General features: G+C 51.4%; 1 protein-coding gene across 8 annotated transcripts in view; it reads right to left on the bottom strand.

Annotated features, from left to right (window-relative positions):
• The window catches only part of SIPA1L3 (signal induced proliferation associated 1 like 3), a 244966-nt gene that overhangs the window by 34104 nt on the left and 189772 nt on the right, over nucleotides 1–21090 (bottom strand). For all 8 annotated transcript variants that reach the window (XM_036012983.1, XM_028529115.2, XM_036012982.1 and 5 more), the window contains 3 exons: nucleotides 12757–12884; nucleotides 7593–7711; nucleotides 4952–5379 (listed from right to left, as the gene is read on the bottom strand). In XM_036012983.1, coding sequence (XP_035868876.1) covers nucleotides 4952–5379; nucleotides 7593–7711; nucleotides 12757–12884 — 675 coding nt within the window. The remainder of the gene's footprint in view (nucleotides 1–4951; nucleotides 5380–7592; nucleotides 7712–12756; nucleotides 12885–21090) is intronic.

Here is a 21090-nt window from a genome sequence, read left to right as displayed (position 1 = left end):
GGGTGGGGGGTTCCCTGTTTGGGCATGACAGGGCCCATCCCTTTCCTGGCAGCCCTTAAGTTTTGCCAGCAAGCTCCTTCTTCCTACCCCTGAAATGATCTATTCCCTCTCAGAACAGCCCAGGGTACTTTTCTCCCCAGATCTTACTGCTACCTGGCATATTAATATTAGATGGTTGCTAAGCTGCCTGCCTTACTCTCTCCAGGAGAACGTCAGCTCTACGAGGGCAGTGACTTTGGTCCCTGCTGGATCACTATGTTGTGAATAGTGATTGGCACATATTCGGAACATGGACTTGGGACATATTCGGACTTTAACGGTCAGGCCTGCCCAGTCCTGCTCATCTCTTTTCTCAAGAATCTCAATGTGCTCCGTCTGCAACAGCCTCCTGACACTCAGCAGTTGGCCCTGACTCTTGCCCAGATTACTGGCACCATCCAGGACCTGTCTGTCCCTCCTTATGTCCTGGCGCTGTCGCCTGCTGAGGCATCCATGGTCGCTCTGTCTCCAGGTCTAGATCCCCTTCCTTCTCACTCACATCTGGCCTTAGCCCCAGCCTAGCACCACTTTCAAAACATAAATCTGTCTGTACTACCCTTTCTACTGAAAACTTGCCTTGCTGCCAGGAGCTCTTAGGATCAAATCCAAACTCCCTAATGTGGCTGACAGGGCCTTGAGTGCTCTGCCCCCTGCTGACCCCCCCAAATTCAGCTGCACCCTTAATTTTTACACTTGGGCCATGGGGCCTGTGCTCAGTGACTTGACAGCAGCCACCCTGGCCCTCAGGACCTTTGCATACACTACTTGCAGAGGGATGCCCTGCCCACACCCCGTCTTTCTTTTCTCTCTTAAAAAAAATTGGCCCTGGCTGCTGTGGCTCAGTGGATTGAGCACGCGTCTGCAAACTGAAAGGTTGCCAGTTAAGATTTCCGGTCAGGGCACATGCCTGGGTTGAGGGCCAGGTCCCCAGTTGGGACCATGAGAGAGGCAACTGATCAATGTTTCTCTCTCACATCGATGTTTTTCCCTCTCTTTCTCCCTCCCTTCCCCTCTCCAAAAACAAACAAACAAAATCTTTAAAAAAACTGTCCACATACAGCAAAATGTACAAAACAAAGATGTACCATTCAACAGTTACAAAGGAAATACCCACATAATTGCATCACAGGTCAAGAATATGTATTACTAGCCCCCCCCCTCCGCTTCACCTGCTCTCTCCTCATTCCTCTCATCCTTGGCAGAAAGGCCCCCTCTTCAGAGAAACTGTCCCCAGACTAGATTAGATCGCCCTCCAGCCCGGACCGTATTCACTCTCAGATTCCAGTTACTTATTACTTTTTTAAGTGCTTGCTTGTTGGCTTCTGTGGTGCTCTGTCAGTGCCAGGATAGCCTGGGCCCTGGCAGCCGGCAGTGCCCAGCAGAGGGCCAGGCACCCAGTAGGTGCTCACTGTGCAAATAAACACAAGGTGCCACCTGATCAAGTGCTCTGGGAGCAGAAACAAAGGCAGCCACGAAGCACTGGTGCCTGCCCTCCAGGAGCAGCGGGCTGCCGCTCCAGCTCGGCCGAGGGGACGGGCTGGCTGACGACAGCAGATGCGGGAGGCAGTGTGGGCGCAGCAGGCGCGGGCACGTGTGGGAGCCCTGGGCACAGGTGCTCAGTGCCCGTCTGGGAACCTGTGCCTGTTGAGATGGGAAGACTGTGGGAGGCCCCGTGAAGTGGGGGGTGAGTGGGGCTGACAGCGGGCCCTGCACATCTCTGTCTAGAACACTCTGCCCTCCTGGGTCTGTGGTTAGCGCAGCCTCTTCTATCCAGGAAAACCCCTCCCCCGCTGGGGTCGGGGCCCCTCCTTCAGGCTCCCTCATCTCAGGTGCTTTCCTCACCCCAGCCAGCACTGTTTGGGGCTGGTCTGCCTCCCCCACTAGGTTTTCTTTTTGTCTGTTTTTTTCAAATCCTCACCCAAGGACTTTTTGTCATTGCTTTTAGAGAGAGAGGAAGGGAGAGACAGAAACATCGATTGGTTGCCTCTTGTAGGCTTCCAGACTAGGGATCGGATGCACCCGGACCTTGGATCAAACACGCAACCTAGGTCACGGAACCCCAGCCTCTCAGTGTGTGGGATGATGCTCCAGCCGAGCTGCCTGGCCGGGCACCACTGGGCTCTGGGTCCTGAGGAGGCAGGCCCGAGTCTGCCTTGGTCACCACAGTGTTCCCCCATCGCCTGTAACAGGCTTGGCCCAGGAGCGACACTCTGATTTAGTTAGTTGAGGTTGACCTCATCTTTTCATAACATCCCCATGATTCTAACAACAGCTGAACTTGACCTGAGATCCATTGCCAGGTACTGTTCTAAGGGTTCTACTTCATTGAATCCTCACCACATCCCTATGAGGTAGGTAGTTATGTGACTTATCCTCCATTTCACAGATGAGGAAACCAAGGCTCAGAGAGGTTGAGCTATTTGCCCAAGATCACACAGCCAAGACAAGGCAGAGGGAGGGTCTGAACCATGGTGTGCTGATTCTGGAGTCCACGCTCTCATCTACCACGAAGATGCTTCTTTAAATCAATACACTTAATTTTCCTGAACTTGTCCAAGGCAATATCTGTAAAATCAGGGGATAAGCAGTAACACTTTTCTTAACACTCATTAAAGCAAACACATATCCATTTAAAGTACATTTTCCTCCCGTACCACCCAAATCACTGAGAGCACCCCATTTTGGGAATGCTGTTCCACACTAGAGCCTGGTTGCCTAGGAGAAAACTTCGGGAAGCAGCTTTAATGAGTAGATAAGAATGATTTGCAATTAGCATCAATTGTCTGTATGCAAATTAAAGCTCCCAACCCAAGGGCCCTTTTTTGTGGCGGGCTCCTCTCCCATTTTATTGTCTTCATCTCTGGGTTCAGCAAATCCTTCTCTGAGACACAGGGTAATTTCATACCCCCTCTTGCCTCGGCCACAGTTTACGCCCCGGTGCTGCTACCTTTATGTTACAGACTTCATGACAGTTGCTCGGGTCACTAACATAGACCTGTGCCCAGCACAGGGGCCGTCACAGAAGAGGCGTGGGACCCCCGTGACAGTGAGCCCCTCTCAGTGGGGCGCTCTGACCATCTGTCTCACTGATGACCTGATTCCCATCTGTCTCTACTGGTGGTGGGCTGAGGTAAGGGCTGGGATTCATCTGAATTTGCTCATTATTTTGCCTCAGCAACCAGCATAGTGCCTGCGATATAACAAATCCCTAAGAAATACTTGTCAGTGAAGTGAGTGGATAAATAAATGGATGAAGGCGCTGTCGAAAGAGTCAGTTCCAATGATTGAGAACTACCCGCCTAGAGAGGCGGGCTGAGACGCAGACTGAGCTCACTGGCACACTCTCTCCCCGACCTTCACCCTGCTCCTGATCCCCCGACTGGGGATCTGTGCCCCCGGGGAGGAGAAGTGCCCACATACGGGCACCGTGAAATCCAAGTCCACCACAGGAGCTCCGCTGAGTCATGACACCATCTCCGGAGGCAGGGAGCAGCATTCCAAAATTTTAAACAGACGAGACTAGATCTAAGTGCTTCACACTCAGGCTAAGTACTGTCTGGGAAATTTTTGCTTCACCTTTTTTAAAAAACATAGACATACATATAAAGCCACTGTGGGTCGTGTCGAGGAGGCCTGAGGCCACTGCCAGGTGCATGGGTCCTGTGTGGACAGGCTGCAGGTCCGAGGCCTGGCCAAGGCAGCCGAGTGCCAGTGGAGGGTGGGACCCCTGGCAGGGGTCTGGGACCTGAGCTGGCCCTGCTCAGGGATGGTCAGGGAAGGGAAGGGAAGGGAGGCTGTGGCCTTACGGATCTGCCCTGGGACCATCCACCCTGGGGTCGATCCGCCCTGCGAACAGGGGCTCAGTAATCCTTGCCTGAGGCCATAGGCCCCTGAAGGGGCCCGTGGGCCAGGCTGAGCCCTGGGACTGCTGAAGGAATCCCCACCTCCGTGCATTTTTCTGGGAGATGGTTTATGGCTGTCATCAGATTCTCAAAGTGTGTGGTTTCAGACTCCAGGTTGTCAGTTTGCCAGTCCTGTTCTTTCTCATTCCCCAGGTGGCCTCTCTACCAGTGGTTCCAAAGTGTGGTCCCAGGACCTACAGCATGAGTATCAACTGGGAACTTTTAGAAACTGTATTATTTTTAGGCCCCACTCTGACCCACTGAATCAGGAACTCTGAGTGAGACCCAGCTTCTGTGCTGAACGGCTCTCCAGGGGACTGTCTGGGGACCACGGCCCTTCGCTGTGTTGTCTGGAAGCCTACCCTGCGACCTCTCGGACTTCCTTGTATCTGGGGTGGTCCTGGGACACTGCTAGCTTAAGGAGATTCTGAGAAAGCTTTTGCTTTCTGCATACAAAAGGGGCAACACAGCTGCTGCAGTCTTTCCTCCGCTCTTTACCCCCACATTCCCTAAGGGCACCACTGCCACCAGGAAGTCGCAGCCTGTGTGCTGAGGGTGGTGGAGCAGGAAGACACAGGATGCGAGGCCTCGAGGCCCCTCCCGGAGCTGCAGCACCAGCCTGGCTCCGTCCTCTCTGGACTTCCCCTGACTGTCAAACCTCTGTTTGTTTAAGCCACTGTAGGTCAGGTTTCCTGTTACCTCCAGCTACACACACTCCTGACAGATACTGTCCGTGACCCCAGAAAGCATAGAAACCATGGGTCTCAGCAGAGGCAGAGGAAAGAGACAGAGGGTGTCAGGGACAGAGGAAGACAGGTAGCCAGGGGTTTCTCTCCCTCTCCTGGGTCCTTCAGGACTGACAGACGGGCAGCACCAGCGCTCCATGAGTCTCTGAGCTTTGTAAGCAAACATCCGTGAGCATGTTTCTGGGGACCCTGCCGCCCAGACTGTGTGGGAAGCAGAAAAGTGTCAGGATCCCGTGAAGAGCTCTGGCGAGGAGCACGCCTTACCTGGTTTGCCTCGGTGGGTCGCGACTGCCCCCCGCCAGGCCTGTGGGGGTGCTGGAGCCCGTGCTGTACAGCTTCGGTCGGTAGCTCTTGCTCGGGCCCCCGACTGCAGGGGCAGGAGAGACCTCCCGCCGCCTGTCTGTGTGGTGGGACCGCCCAGTGGCCTCGCGCCCACCTCCACAGAGGCCAATACTTCCTGGGGGCTTGTGTGGCTTGGCTGGCCGAGGCGCCTTGGCCAGTGGCAGGCAGCTGGGACTGGAGGTGTAGAGGGTGGTGTCGATGCCACTGTCGCTGGAGCCGCCCTTGGAAAGGGGGTCTTGCTCTGGCTCCAGAGGGTCCAGGGGGTCAAACCAGCGATCGTCACTGTGACTGCTGGACGCGTTGCTGGACAGGGTATTGCTGCTGGAGTGACTGGAGTACTGAGGCTCTCCCTGGAAGGCAAGAGAAGTGTGTCATCCCTGGGCTCCAGGGTGGGGCAGACATTCCATTCTTGGGTCCTCAAGGAGTGTGACCCCTGGAGCCAAGACAGCTTCCAACTGTTTCCCGCTCTTCCTGGCCATGTGACCTCGGGCAAGTGCCTGTTTCCGTATCTGTAAAATGGGACCGACAATAACCACCTCTCGGGGTAGCTCGGAGGGAGGACATTAGGTATGCAACATGAGCTCACAGTTTGAGACCAAGTCTACAACTCAGCTCCGGGCCTTTCCTCCCGAATCTGCCTCTCCCCGTCTCAATGACGACATCTCGTCCTTTCAGGTGCCCCATCCAAGAGCCCTGGAGTCACCCTGGATCCTGATTTTGCTCTCGCACCATGTCCAGTCCAACAGTAAATCCTGTTGCCACGACCTTGAAAACAGATCAGAACCCACCACTTCTCCTTCTGTGGCTCCATGGCAGCAGCCTCCTCTCTGGTCTCCCTGCTCCGGTCCCCGTCTCCCCTGCAACCCGCCCGCTTGTCCCCTGTATGCTGCCGGAGGGAGGCTGTGAGCACCTGTGTTAACTCATGTCCCTTCCCTGTTTAGGACCCTCCTGTGGCTCAACCACACTCGGGAAAAGCGAGAGCCCTCACCAAGGCCCCTGAGCGGTCCAGACCCATGTTCTGGTCTCCAACTTTGTCTCTCCCTCCCTCTTGCTCACTCTGCTCCAGCCATAGGGGCCTCCTTGCTGCTCTTTGAGCAAGCCAGGCACCCCCCACTCCATGGCTTTAGCACCTGCAGTTCCTTCTGCCTGCAATGCTCCCCCCCATGTTTTCATGGCTCACTCCTTACATCAGTTGGGGTTTGGGCTTACAGGTCACCTCCTCAATGGCTTTGTCTAACCACTTCACCTGAAGCACCCATGCTTGACACTCTCTTTTCCTATAACTGTGCTTTGTCTTCCTTTCCCAGCAAGGTCCAGCTCTTGGTGTTACACGATGTACTGGTGTGTCTGCTTACTGCTTGTTGTCCTACTGGCATGTCAGCTTTGTGGGCACAGGGGCTCTTCCGTTCTCTTCAGCACCCTGGCCCCAACGCCTGGCACGTTGCACGTGCTCATCAAACACTCACGGCATGAGTGGATGTGAACAGACTGCCAAGTGCTCACAAAAACTATCTCCTCCTCCTGGGCACACAGGACTGCATTTTCCAACCCACCTTGCAGGGAGGTGTGATCACAGATGAAGTGCTGGTCAGTGCGGCACGTGAACATGATTTACGCCATTTCCAGGCCCGGGCTACAGACACTTCCCACAGGAATCTCTCTTCCTCCCGCCCCCGTCTGTTGGGAAGAGGCAGGGACCCAGCAGGGGGCGCTCCAAGGCCCCGAGTGACCACGGAGCTACAAGAGGGCGGGGCTCTGGGACCCTGAATCACCTCGTGCAGAGCTGCTCCCTGAACACTGGAACTGAACTGTATTATGCGAGGTCACCGAGATTTGGGCACTGCCCATTATAGCTGTTAACCCAGTGCCAGAGACGGAATGTCTGTGTCCCCAAATTCCTGTGCTGGATCCTAATTCCCAGTGAGGTGGCATCAGGAGGCAGCTTAGGTCTTGAGGGTGGAACCCTCATAAATGGGATTTTTAAATCCTTATATATTTCCTCCTACTTATTCCTACATGTATATTTATATAGTCCGCATGAATGGGATTATAAAATCCATATGTATATTCACGCCCTTAAAAAGGACCCCAGAGAGCACCCTTGCCCTTTCCAGCACATGAGGAGAGAAGCCTATCTAGGAACCAGAGAAGGGGCCCTCACCAGACACTGAAGCTTGGACTGCCCAGCCTCCAGAACCATAAGAAGTACATTTCTGTTCATTAAGTTAACCCACTACATGGCATTTTTGTTACAAAGCCCGAGCCGGTGAAGACACCTACCACAACTGACGTGACGAGGAACGCGTGGCCGGAGGAGGGAGGCGGTGACACGGCTGCCAAGGGCCGAGCCAGGACGTGCGCCTGGCTGGCTCTGACTCCAGCACGCAGCCCGAGAGGAAGGTGGCGTAAGTGAGGAGTGTGCTCACGTGCGGAGTTCAGGGGCCCAAGCCCACACCCACCCCAGGCAGGTGAAGCTGCCCGGCCCACAGAAGTCATGGCAAACCGAACAGCCAATTCCTACAGCCTGGATCCCTGGGGTGGGGCAGGTGGGGCCCAGACTCACTTTGGAATGCCTGTTGGGGGAATCTTTGCCTGCTGCGTCCTGCCTGGAGGTGTGTTTGCTCCCGCTGCTTCCAGCCAGGGCTGAGAGCCGCGCCTGGGCGGGCACATGCCACAGAGGTTCTGTAGGGAGACAGGAGACACATCGGTGGTTAGAGGTGACCCTGGCCTGAGTCTGCCCAAAGACTGGGGCCCTAAGGATGGTGTATGATGGAGCCGCTGCCCCTCTGCCAGCTTGTCTGCTCATCTCGCAAATGCTCTGACCCCATCAACTTCCATCGTGGGGGTATAACAACGCTTAGTAATGGAGTATTTACTGAGTGCTTAGGCTGTGCCAGCCTCAGCCTAGTGCATACATGAGTAAACTCATTGAAGCTTCACAACAATCCTCCAACTTTATCCCCGAAGGAGGCTGAGCACATGTCCATACTTACTGACCATTTGTATTTATTTTGTAAATAACCTGTTCGTGTCCTTTACCTAGTTTTGCACAGGATTGATTATCTTTTATTTTATTGGCGTATAGGGTTCTTTATATATGCAAGGTAGTGATCCTTTGTTGGTTAAATGAGCTCAATTTTTTTGTTAAATGGAAATGAGATAATAAACACTGTCCCACAAACTGATTTTCACTTTACAATATACTTACACTTGCTTTTGTTTTATGTCTTCACGATACACCCTCATATGGCTGAACATGAAGCTATCTTATTCTTAACAGCTGCAGAGTATTGCACCACATGAACGGATGTCAACTATTTCACCAGTTCCCTACTGATGGACGTTTCAGTTATTTTCAGTTTTTCTTTACAACAATGTTTTGGTGGGTTTCCCTCCACACACAGCTTTGAGCAGGCGTGCGACTGTGCCTGGGACAGAACTCTACAAGTGGAATTGCTGGTTCAAATGTGAAACAGGTTTAAAATTGCGATGGCTGGTGTGGGTGTGAGGACATTAGTCTCAACTCCCAAAGGCAATTATCCTGAACTCAGCATCTGACTTAAAACAAACCAAACCAAACCACAAAAAACCCAATGGAGGGCTAGTTAATATCTATCAATCTTGGAAATGCTCCGGGGAGGGTGGGCCTGTCGGAGCAGAAAGAGCACTCAGGTCACTGCAGTGAGCAGCCCGGCTGGCACAGTTGAGGTGTCACTGCCCGTGTAGCTTTCACTTGGGAACCATGGGTACCGGAGAGCAGGGAGGCTGGCCACCTGGTCTACCTCTGGAGAGGAGTCTCCTCTCCAGAGTACCCCATCCCTCCAGGAGGTGCTGGTCTCCTGGGAGGCAGACAGCCCATGCCAGGAAACTGCATTTCTACAGACAGCCAAGCCCGTGGCTGTCACAGCGAGCCTTAACTACCACCCGTGAGACAGACAACACACACATTTCTGTCTCTGCCCGGGCCTCTCCCCTGACTTCAGACCATGCGTACGGCTGCCTCACAACACCTCCACCGGGCGTCTGCTGGGCACTTCCACTGGCCATGGCCAAAGCCCTTCATCTCCCTCAGACCGGCATCTCTCAGTCTTTCCTGGTCAGTCAACGGCTGGTCCATCCTCTCAGCTCCTCAGGCCAAAAACCTGGTATCACCTTTGACTCCTCTCCTTTCTCTCTTATCCACATCAAGGCATCAGGAAATTCTGTCAACTTTACCTTCAAAGGACCATATCCAGAACCTACCCATCTCTCCCTCTCCAATGTTCTGACCTGGTAAAAATCTGTAGCACGAAACACCCTGTGACTACCTGAGTCAGGTCTCATCACATCTCTGTACCACACGTCCTGTCCCTGTCACCTCCCTTCAGTTCTCCAGCCACACGGGCCTTCCACTGTTCCTCCAACACTGGCCTCACTGCCCGCTCCGGGTTGCCGACTAGCTGCTGTCTCCTCTGGAATGTTCTCCCAGCTTGCCCCTTTGCACTGTTTCAGCCTCGCCTGAAATGTGATTTGCTCAGAGATTCTCTCAGATGCCATTGATCTGTCTCCCAGTACTGTTAGCTCCCACCTGATACTCAGTGCCATGGGTGGGTACTGTGTGTGCCCTGCCCACTGTCTGTCTCTCCCACCAGGCTCGTAGTTCCAAGTAGGCAGAGGACGTATTGGTTTGGCTCACACCGTATTCCTGGTGCTCAGCCCGGTGTACTGGTAGTGAACGGCCAGGTTCCTTCCCCTCTCTGGCTGCCCTAGTGTCGCTGGCTCTCCCCTTGGCTGACCCTGGGCCCTTCACTGGACCTCAGGACTGGCCTCTAGTGACCTTCTGATTCTCCTGCTTCACCCTTCACATGCTGAAATCACGGCCAGGCATGGATGGACTCGGGGCAGCTGGTGATCTTGGGGACACCTTCCCAGCTGGGTAGCTCTAAGGTGTGAGGAATGATCACACTCTGCGGGTGAGGAATTATGGTTGGTATCTAAGGACAGGAGGGGTTCTAGACCCCAACAGGCCTTGGTTCAAATCTCAATGATGCCACCAAGTGACCACCTTTCTGTGCCTCATCTTCCTCATTTCTACTGGTACATAAAAAGCACCCCTTCTGCTGTGTCCCTGAGGTGATTAAATGGGAGGGAATGGGGAGCACCCGGTACACTGCTGGGCATACGACACGCACACAGAACCACGCTGCTGTTACTGCAGTCCTCATCATCTGGTCAGGGCTGGGCAAATCCCCATGTTGGTCACAGTGCCTGATGCCCCCCAGCCTGAACCACCTTCCTTCTCGATCCTGAATACACCCCTACACTTCATGATTTGGGTGGGGGGTGGGGAGGGGGTGGAGGTGTCAGTCAATTTATAACAAGGTCCCACGGCAGCGAGAGGGGAACCAAACTCTAGGAGACACAAGAGAGGAGAGGGATGGTAAGGACAGTGATGAGTTTCTGTGACACCTTATTTGGGGCCTGTGGTGAAGGCTGACAAAATTTCCTCCCCATTTTACACTTCAGTGTAGTGAAATCACAAGCAACACTTTTTCTGAACTGGATGGGGGTGGAAAAAAATGCAAATCTGTCTGTCTTGAAGTAAAAACCACAGACCTGCAGGCAGGGACAGGCAGGTGAGCACGTCTGCAGGCCCTGGAGGGCCACCTGAAGTCTGTCTGCTTCCCCTGGTTGAAGGGAACTGTGGGGCTGGTGCCAAGGGCTTCTCTAGCCCACTCATCCTGGGCTGTGCAACCTCTTCGCCATCCCACAGGGCCTGGGGAGCTGCTGACGTGCCAACACGGGCCTCCTGAGCTGCCTGGGAATTCTGGAACACCCCCTAAACCAGGGGTGTCAAACTCATTTTCACCAGGGACTGCATCAGCCTCATGGTTGCCTTCAGAGGGTTAAATGTAATTTCAGGACCGTATAAATGTAACTGCTCCTTAACTAGGGGCAAGGAGCTCGGCTTTGCTGCCGGGCAGAAATAAGGTGCTGGGCTGGACAAAACAAGGTAGAGGGCTGGATTCGGCCCACGGGCCTTGTGTTTGCCACCTGTGCCCTAAGAGGCCATCTCTACCTCTTCCCCCTCCAATGTCTGACAACTTCACTATTTTTATTCTTTGTTAGAATCTAACCATTCATTTGATGGTTCCCAGACCTCAAAGGGGCTCTAGTTGGTTAGAACACAAAATTATGTTTAAAATATTCATCTAAGTATATGCACCCATGATAATCATTATATATAGAAGAATAAACAGGTGAGAACACAGTCTCACTGGGTACCAGAAAAATGCAAACTAAAACACAATGTGCGACCACTACATGGCTGAAATGAAAAGGTTGGTGAGGTCCTGGATGGGCTGCTCAGGTCAGAGTGTCCTCCCAATACAGCCAGGCTGCAGGTTTGATCCCCGGTCAGGGCACATAAAAGAATCAACCAATGAATTAATAAATAAGTGGAACAATAAATTGACGTTTCTCTCTCCATTCCCCTCTCTCTAAAAATCAATTAGGGAAAAAAAACAGTCTCCTCTATAAAAAAGAAGAGAAGGTTGGTGAGCACATGAGTAAGTACGACTCTGAGATGTCACTGGTGGGTGTGTGATAGGGTTCGTCACTTTGGGAAAAGGTCTGGCAGTCTCTTATCAAGTTACACATGTGACACAGCAATTCCACTCCCAGGTGTACACCCTACAAACATGTGAGCCTGTGCTCATCAAGAGACAGACACAGGGCCCATCCCTGGCAGCACTATTCTAAACACCCCCAAACCGGAAACCACCCAAATGTCCACCAACACCAGAATGGAGTAATCAGTTGTGGGTCACTCAGACAGTGGATACACACTACTCAGAAACTGTGTCACTACATTCAATCACATGGCCACCGCTCACTAACACAATATAGAGTAACAGAAGCCAGACACACACACACGTGCGCACACACACAGTGCATCCAGTGTGAGTCTATATTCTATGTACATGAAATCCAAAACCGTGCAAGATGAAACCTGGCTGTGAGAAGCTGGACGGGGTGGCCTGTGTGGGCGCTGACCGGGAGGGGCACGGGGGCTTTCGGAGGCGGACTGTGTTCCTGCCGCAGGTGTGGCCCACGGCACGTTCACTCTGTGACATGTTAGCACAGTGGACACTCACAATTTGGGCTCTTTTCTTGGTATGTCTTGTGCTTGCGTAATAGAAAATATAGGGTCTGGCACAAATAACACCCCTTTTTAATTGCAAAATCATAAGGACGTGATTCTGTAACAACAATATCACATTCATGCACACCACATGACATTTTAGGTGAAATGTTCAAATTGAAACTATAAATTATTAGAACCATATTATTATCCCACCAACCACCCTCACGCAGGCCTTACTTCTGCCGGACCCTGTAGATGTAAGAGGGGCCTGTGCAATGAAAAGCCTCAGAGCCCGGTGGGGTCTGCTCCCTGAGAGCACAACTTCTAGTCCTTTTCAACTCTTTCCCCTGGCACATCGGTGCCCCCAGTCTTGACCGACAGTGTGGGCAGACACCATCTGCTGGTGCCCGTCTGGAGGGAGGAGGACTGCTCCCTGGTCCTGCTCCTCTCCTGGGTGACCTGTCTAATCTTGTGTGTGGCCCCTACGGCTTTCCTGTGTGTTTTATCCATCTGCCAGGAGGAGGGGTGTCACCTGTCACATTGTAAGTAGTGGTCCTGCGGGGTGACATAGGCGGGCACAGCTGGCTTGGGGAAACCCTACCTGGCTTCTGGCGTTCCATCGTGCTCTCCTGGCTGGTCAGGCCACCTGAGGAGGAGTCCCCGCTGGACGTCCCATCATGGCCGAAGTGGGGGTCGAAAGACAGCAGTGGGTGTGGGGCGGCCGCATACCTGCAGGGCAGAGGGGAACAAGCACAGGGTGAAGGGCTGGTGCACGGGTGGCAAACACACAGCCTGTGGGCTGAATCCAGCCCTCCACCTTGCTCCACCTGGTGGCAGCGCTGAGCTCCTTGCCCCTGGTTAAGGAGTAGTTGTTATATCTATACAGTCCTAAAATCACATTCGGCCCTTTGAAAGCAACCACGAGGCTGATGTGGCCCCCGGTGAAAATGAGTTTGACACCCCTGGGCTAGTGCGTCAAAAACCACTTGAGCCTGAGACTTGCTCTCCAGTGGGTTTTAAAGACAGGGGAGGCTCTGAGTAGAGAGGAGGCTAGATGAGTGAGCTCGGAAATGTGCTATAACCTGAGGGGCAGAGATGAGTCCCACCTGGGAAGCAGGCCCGGGAGTTGCTGGTGGTAGGGCATGCAGGGCGAGGAGGGATCCTCAAAGGAGGAAGGGCAGAAGCCACTTAGGCCAATGGCCCTACCCAGAGGCTCTTCAAGGGTCCTGTCTCTCGGCCGTAAAATGGGGTGAGCTGTTGTCAGCAGTGCCCCCTCCTTGGCCTGTCTTGGGCTCCCTTTCTCCCTGGTGAAGACCAGGGTAAGGCCATATGTGTACGAACAGGAGGCTTGGAGCTGGTGGGTGGGGGTTTGAACCTCACCACTGCCTCTTGCCCAGCCAGGCAGTCACTTTTTAGCTTGTGGCCTCAGTTCCCCTAGTTGTCCAGAGGCTATCCCAGTAGGCCCTTCTGTGTAGGACTGAACAACACCCTTCATGCCAGCACTTAGCCTGAGGCCGACACGTGACACAGGGCGAGCTGAGACAACGGGCCTTCGGAGCTCTGTGTAGCTCCGTGCATGTCTGTGGTGGGAAGTTGCTGTGGGGAGAGGCCGTGGGCTCAGGCTTCAGAGTGAGATCTGGGCTCAAACCCTGGTTCCATCCCTTACTGGCAGCATGACTGGCAGCATGACTGATGGGCAAGTGCTCATCAGTTTCAGCTTTAGTTTTCCTGTTTGAAAAAAGGCCTAGCAGCACTTTCTAACTCCCAGAGCTGTGGAGCAGGTGAAACAGAGGTATCTTCTAGACAGAGATTCTCCTGGAGGCTGGCTCTGCCCACCCGCAGACAGGGGCTGAGATTTAAAAGAAGTGGCAGAAGGCTCTCCCTGCGGCCTCACACCCCAGGGGCATTCTGTATGCCCTGGAGTGAATTCTGTGGGCACTTCCCAATGTCCATTCCAGCTCGATCAGAGCCAGTCATGGCAGAAACCCTGCTCCTTGCCTGGGCTTGGTTCAGGGACAGGCATGTGACACAATTTTGGCCACTGCGGTGTGAGAAGGTATGCGTTACTAAGACTCCCACAACGGGAACAAATTTAAAGGACACATGGACAAAAACTAGGGGGAGGGTGGTAATGGGAGGGAAGTGGGGAGGGTTGGGAGGGTGGGCTGGATTGGGAGTAAAAGGGAGAAAACTGTACTTGAACAATGATTAAAAAACAAAAAAGACTCCCACAGATTACTGGGTTGGCCAAAAGTTCATTTGTTTTTTTCCATATGATGGCTCTAAAGACAGTGCTTAGCTGTCTTTAACTTCATTTGAAACAATTCTATCAGATTGTATTGTGACAACTGTCATATCAATGTGCATTAAAAAACTCATCAAAATTAGTGAATTTTTGTGTAGCCATTTCATATTGAAGATGGAAGAAAATAAGTGACATTCTCGGGATATAATGCTTTATTATTTCAAGAAAGGTAAAAACACAACTGAAAGGCAAAAAAGATTTGTGCAGCATATTGAGAAAGTGCTGTGACTGATCAAACGTGCTGAAAGTGCTTTGCGAAGTTTTGTGCTAGACATTTCTTGCTGGAGGATGCACTACGGTCGGGTGGGCCAGTTGAAGTTGACAGATCAAATCGAGACATTAACTGAGAATGACCAACATTACACTACGTGGGAGAGGGCCGACATGATCAAAATATCCACATCGAGTTACTGGTAAAAATGAAAAGTGTCTTTTATTTTATGAGAACAAGCCACATGAACTTTCTGGCCAACCCAAGACTTCTGGCTCTCCACCAGGCAAGCAGGTGGCAGGGCTGTCCTTCCTGTCCCGCAATGCCGGTCGGCTGGGGCTGTGTGACTAGTTCTCATCAATGAGTCGTGTGGGGAGTGACTTGGATGTGGTGGCTGTTCGGGCAGCCTGTGTCCTGAGAAGTCTCCTGCCAACTGACAGTGGAGCTACAGTGTGGGTAACAAAATAAACCTTTACTGACATAACTCGCTGGGATTTTCAAATGTTTGTTACCCAGAACCACCTGACTGAAATGGGGAAGTCTGCTGGGGGGCTTCTGGGAAGTCCCTTGCTTTTAAGAGAGATAATGAGAAAAGATGGCTTTTCTTCATCCAGGTGTTGCTGGGTCCAGTTATAACACCACAAGTCTTTTGCTACTCACTTACTACAGCCTGAGGATGGATGAGGACAATGCTGAGGGTGGAAGAGAGAAGATGGTAGGAACTATGCCCTTGATGTTGTCAAAATGCTTCATTAATCCTCCCTGCAGCCTGCCGTGAGCCTCCAGTTCTCTGAGATGACAAATTCCTTGTGTTTGAACTAGCCAAATTTTGATCACCTGCAGCCAGAAGCACCCCACTGACACAGGCCCTGTACTTTGTGGGGTTACTGAGCCTCCATTCATCAAGCTGACACTGACGTTCCCCACTTGGCTGTTTGTGTCTCTACTTGCATATTGGGGAGGTGGTAAACTGGGACCCCCAACACCCCAAAGAGACGTTAACTTCTCCAGGGTCGCCTTGCTGGTCACAAAACCAGGGTTGCCTCTGCAAAGGCCAACTCCAAACCCCTAGGACTCAACACCTCCAGGGCAGCAGAGGGGTGCTTCAGAGGTGCACTGGATTTTCCCGAAACTCAACTCTCCTCACCTGCTCAGAATGTACATACTACCCCTGTCCTCCCAGACCTTGATTCCTAATGCCTCCAGGAAAGGAAGACAGAGCCAAACAATAAAGCCATCTTCACCTTACTGGGTGACCTTAGCAGCCAGTCAACTGCCTGGTAAAACGTGGTTCCACCATAGCTGGAAATTGAGGTACGGAGATGTTTAGTCCATTTTTTTCAAAATGCCTGTATCAGATCCTCAGCACTAAAGGAAAATGTAATCAGGGGCTGGGGTCAGCCAGAGGGAAGTGGGGGTACGAGTGGCAGACACTGCAGGCAGCTCTCCTAATATCTATTCTCTGTTTCTGCCCTGGTAACAGAATCCCAAGTGTATTTGGGGCAGCAATGTGATTAATTAACAGACTACATTTCCCAGGCTCCTTTGCAGTTCTGGCCAATGAGATAAAACTGCTGCAGTGACCCTGGCTGGGTGGCTCGGCTGGTTGGAGCATTGCCCTGGACACCAAAGGGTTGCAGGTTTGATTCCCACTATGCACAGTGACTGAGCTACGCCGACCATTCTCTGGGGTGCAAGTACGTCTCACTCGGGGCCTTCTCTTACTGCCACAGCGGGTCACGCTGACTGGAAACAGACATTCCACATCTCACTAAGCACAGCTCTGGTCAAGAATCCTCAGAACAAGAGATCAAATATATCTTTAGTCTCATCTGAGAACATGTAATGTACTTTTATCACTTCTTGGAATTGGAAATAACTTCAAAGATAAAGAGAGGGTTTGGAGTTTTAGTAGGGAACTAACTTGCTGCAGTTCCAGGTGTCCCCAGGCACAAGCTAGACAGGCTGACTGACCCTGGGGATGCTGAGTGGGGGTTGCCTTAAGATCAGCAGGGTCTGGCTGCTGAAGTGTTGGCCCTGAGTTTCCCACTTGGCCACAGAGGAAAGTTAACGAGACAGACATGAATGTGAGGAAGGGCCTCTTCTTAGGGGAAGGCTGCGGCCTGCTGTCCGTCTCCTGCCCTAACCGATGGGACCGTGGATGGGTGAATTCCGGCATGACTGGGTGAGAGGGTGGACAGGCAGTGTAGCCACTGTTGGCAGCCACCCAACATCATCCTTGTCCTTGCTGGTGGAGCCCAGATTCTGCTCTGGCAGCCATCCTTCTGCCATGTGACTTGAGTAAATCCTGACACTGTAAGACAGTTATGCAAGTCCAATGCAACCTTGGCAGGGGTTGATGGGGGCGGGGGAGAACGACACTCTTGAAGACAAAGAGAAACTCTTTCCTCTTCTGCAGGACACTGGTTTTGCATGGGGCCATAGCAGCCATCAGGGGTATGAGTGGAGCACGACCATGAGGACTTCACTACAGAACTTCCAGCCCCAGAGCTACACTAACTCTGGACTTATCATGTGATGATAAATCCCTTTAGTGCTTCCTGCCTTCCCAAGTTAGGCTTTCTGTCACTTGCAGTCAAATGCCTCCTACCCAATGTGCCACTCTTTATGGAGCTGGAAGAAAAAAACACGAAAAAAAAAAAAAGAAATGAAAGCCAACCTGGTGTTGTGATGAGCAGAAGTCTAGGGTCTAGTCCAGCCCTAATGCTCTGTACTGAGTTTGGTGATGTGTTATTCTTGCACACAGGAGGGCAAGCTCCCAAGGACAGGGACAGCATCTGCCAGCCTCTGCACCGCAGCTGCCAGCACAGTCACCACACTCAGCAGTAACAGCCATCATCCCCATGGAGCACTTACTACGTGCCAGGCACAGTTCCAAGTGCTCTCAAGGGTGTCCCTCCTTGCATATTCTCCACACTGCTCAGAGACAGACATTTACATGTGTGCAAACTGAGGTGCAGCAAGAGACAGTCACTCGCCCACACTCGCAGGACAGGTGAGGGGCAGGCCAACTTGCCATCCTGTCTCTTGGTAAATCTAAGATGGGCCATGAGACAGGTTTTGTCCCTGAGGGCCTTTGCTTCCCTAAAAGCTTGATGAATTCAGCAAGTAGCAACCTGCTGGAGAAGGCAGCATGTGACAGAGGAGTCCTGAGGGAGAAATGTCTGGGGCTGGGCTGGAACATCGTGGCTTGAGTCACATGGGCTGCAGGATGTCATGGGGCAACTGTGCAACAGGAAAAGAGGAAAGGAGCTGAGGCCAAGGGCCACTGAGGGAGCTGTGACTTGCTCCAACCTCTTGCTGCAGAATGGTGACTACCTGTGAAAGACCCTTCTGGGGTTTGGGGGATGATGTGTGTTAGGAACATTTGCCAAAACTCGAAGCCCAGCTGTTCTGATAGAGATAAAAATGCTGAGATCTGGGCCAGAGAGAGCAGAGGCAGGCTCCACTGGAGCCCTAGGAAGAGAGGGGTAGGCTGGGAAGAGCTGGAGTCCAAGGGAAAAGTATTAGTCTCCTAGTTGTCAATGCCAGAGCGACTAAAACACATGAAAACACATGAAATCATAGCCACCAGTGTCATGGTGGGGTGGGGACCCCTGCAAGAACACACGTGTCATCCTAACTTGGAGGATGAGCTCAGAGTCCTTCACCAGGAAAGAGAGCTTGAGGTCAGGGCCAGCCCTCTGGAGTCACATGGGCCTGAGTTCCTGTCCTGACTCTGCCACTTCCTAGAAGAGTGGCCTTGACCAAGTGCATTCATCTCATTAAACCTCAGGTTCCCCCTATAAAATGGGATAATTCAAGTATCCACCTTGTGGAGTTGCTGGGAACACTCACTGAGATCATGCATATAGATCAGTGGAACAGACTGGAGACCCTAGAAATAGATACATGCAAATGTGCCCAATTAATTTCCCCTCCAAATGAATTTTTGCTTTGAGAAGCAAAAGTGGTGCAATGGAGGAGAGAGAGCCTCTGTAATAAACGGTGGAGGAAACTGTACATCTGTAGGCAAAAAAAAGGAACTCCTTCACGCAAAAATTAACTCAAAATGGATCATGGACTTAAAAGTAAAATATAAAACTTCTAGAAAAAAACATAAGAATATCTTCAGGATTTAGGCAATGAATTTAGGCAATGAATTCTTGACTTTATATCAAAAGCATAATCCATAAAAGGAAAAAAATGATAGTTTGGACCTCATCATAATTAAAACTTTAATTCTGCAAAAGACTCTGTTACCAAGATGAAAAGACAAACTAGACTGGGAGGAAATGTTTGCAAATCACCTCCCTGACAAAGGACTTGTATCTAGAATATATGAAGAATTTGCCCTAACTGGTGCTGCTCAGTGGGTTGAGCACTGTCCTGCAAACTGAAAGCTTACCAGACTGATTCCCGGTCAGGGCACTTGCCTGAGTTGTGGGCCAGGTGCCTGGTTGGGGGTGTGCAAGATGCAATCAGCTGATGTTTCTCTCGCACATTGATGTTTCCCTCCCTCTTTTTCTTCCTCCCTTCCCCTCTCTCTAAAAATAAAAAAACCTTGAAAAAAAAATTCTCCCACATTGAAAAAGCATCGAATCCAATTAGAAAATGGGTAAGACATTTCACTGAAGAGATACAGTTGGCAAATAAACACATGAAACTGTATACATCATTAGCCATTAGAGAAAATGCAAATTAAAACCACAATGAGATATCATTGCAAACCTATCAGAACGGTTAAAATAAAAAAGAGATGACACCACATGGTGGTGAGTATGTGGAGAAACTGGATCATGCCTACACTGCCAGTGGGAATGTAAAACAGCATAGCCAATCTGGAAAACAGTCCAGCAGTTCCTTTTAACACGAAAAATGGAGCTGTGGCTGGGTAACTCAGTTGGTTAGAGTGTGTCCCAATATGCCAAGGTTGAGGGTTCGATCTCTGGTCAGGGCACATACAAGAAGCAACCAATGAATGCATAAACAAATAGAACAACAAATTGATATCTTTTTCTCTCTCTGCCCCTACCTCTTTCTCTCTCAAATCAATAATTAAAAATTGAAAAAGTCTATAAATGAAGTTATCACACAGTAAAGTGACTGCATTTCCCCCCCAACTACTTCCCCTACATGCAATACAGAATAGTCAGCACTCCCATTCACGAATTAATACTATTTGAATTCTGCTGAGCAAGGAGCACTCTTGGAAACACCTCTTCCCAGCTTTGAGGGATGACTGACAAAACTGTAACATGTGCACAATGTGATGAGCTGACATGCGTATGCAATGTGAAATGATTTCCACAGTCAAGTGAACTAACACATCTATCATTTCACAGTTACCTTTCTTGGGGGTGGGAATGCTCAAGACCAACTCACTCAGCAGATTCTGTGTGCAGAACTATTGACTGTAGCCACCATGCTGTCCATCTCAGAGCCTATTAATCTCATAACTGAAGCCCTGACCTCACTAACTGCTCCATGCCAACTGAGCCATTTCCCGCTGCAGCCATGGCTGCCACCGAGGTGCCCCCCTCCCACAGCCCCCACCACAGGAATTCTTCCCATGCCTCCTGCATTCCATACCATTCTGCTTACTCATGTATGTGGCCTTTGCCCTGTCTGGAATGACTTTCTCCCTCCTCTGTGTGGCAAACTCCCACTAAGCTCTCAAAGCCCCATTCAAATGTCACTTCCTCTAGGCAGCCGGCCTAGGCCTCTGGGGCTGGACTGTGCTCCCCTGAGCCTATTACAGCATGCATCAGAAGGTACATTGCTTCACAGACCCTCTCTCCATCATAGCCAGTGGCACTGACAATAAGGGCCCCTGGTAAGTATCTCAAATAGTTCTCCCCGCACCTGGCACAAGGCAGGCTTCTGGGACCCTTTGCTTCAGCATTTGTGATGAAAAAGGTATGTTTTCCCCAATTTTATAGCATATAGTTATAATCAAACAATGGTTCAGTTCAGTGGCTCTCACGCTATGTCCCTGGATCAGCAGTATTGGTATCACATGCTTTACTCCAGACCCACCAAGGTGAAACTTGGGGGAAGGGCCCAGTAATTTGTATTTTAACAAGCACTCCTTCTGGGTGAGTCTCAGACACACTAAAGATTGGGACCCACTGGCTTAGCGGACTGATCCTTGGTCTTGGTAGGTGATCTCATTTAAACAAACTCACTAACTCACTCCATCCTCTCATCAAACATATACCAAAAATCTAGCATGTGCCAGACCTGTGCTATGTGATAATCATACAGATGAATGGGGAAGGTCTTAGATCCTGGGGAGCACACACTCTCTCTCTCACCTGGGCCAGAAGAACGGAGAGTGCTCGAAGTCAGGTAATGCACAGGGAACTCAGGGGCAGAGTGGCAGCCCCTATGGCTGGGGGAGGTTCAGGGAAGGCTTC

This window comes from Phyllostomus discolor, chromosome 12, assembly GCF_004126475.2.
Source record: "Phyllostomus discolor isolate MPI-MPIP mPhyDis1 chromosome 12, mPhyDis1.pri.v3, whole genome shotgun sequence".
Classification (NCBI taxonomy): domain Eukaryota; kingdom Metazoa; phylum Chordata; class Mammalia; order Chiroptera; family Phyllostomidae; genus Phyllostomus; species Phyllostomus discolor.
The sequence above is the reverse complement of the archived record's forward strand: the minus strand, read 5'-3'. Positions and strand labels throughout refer to the sequence as shown.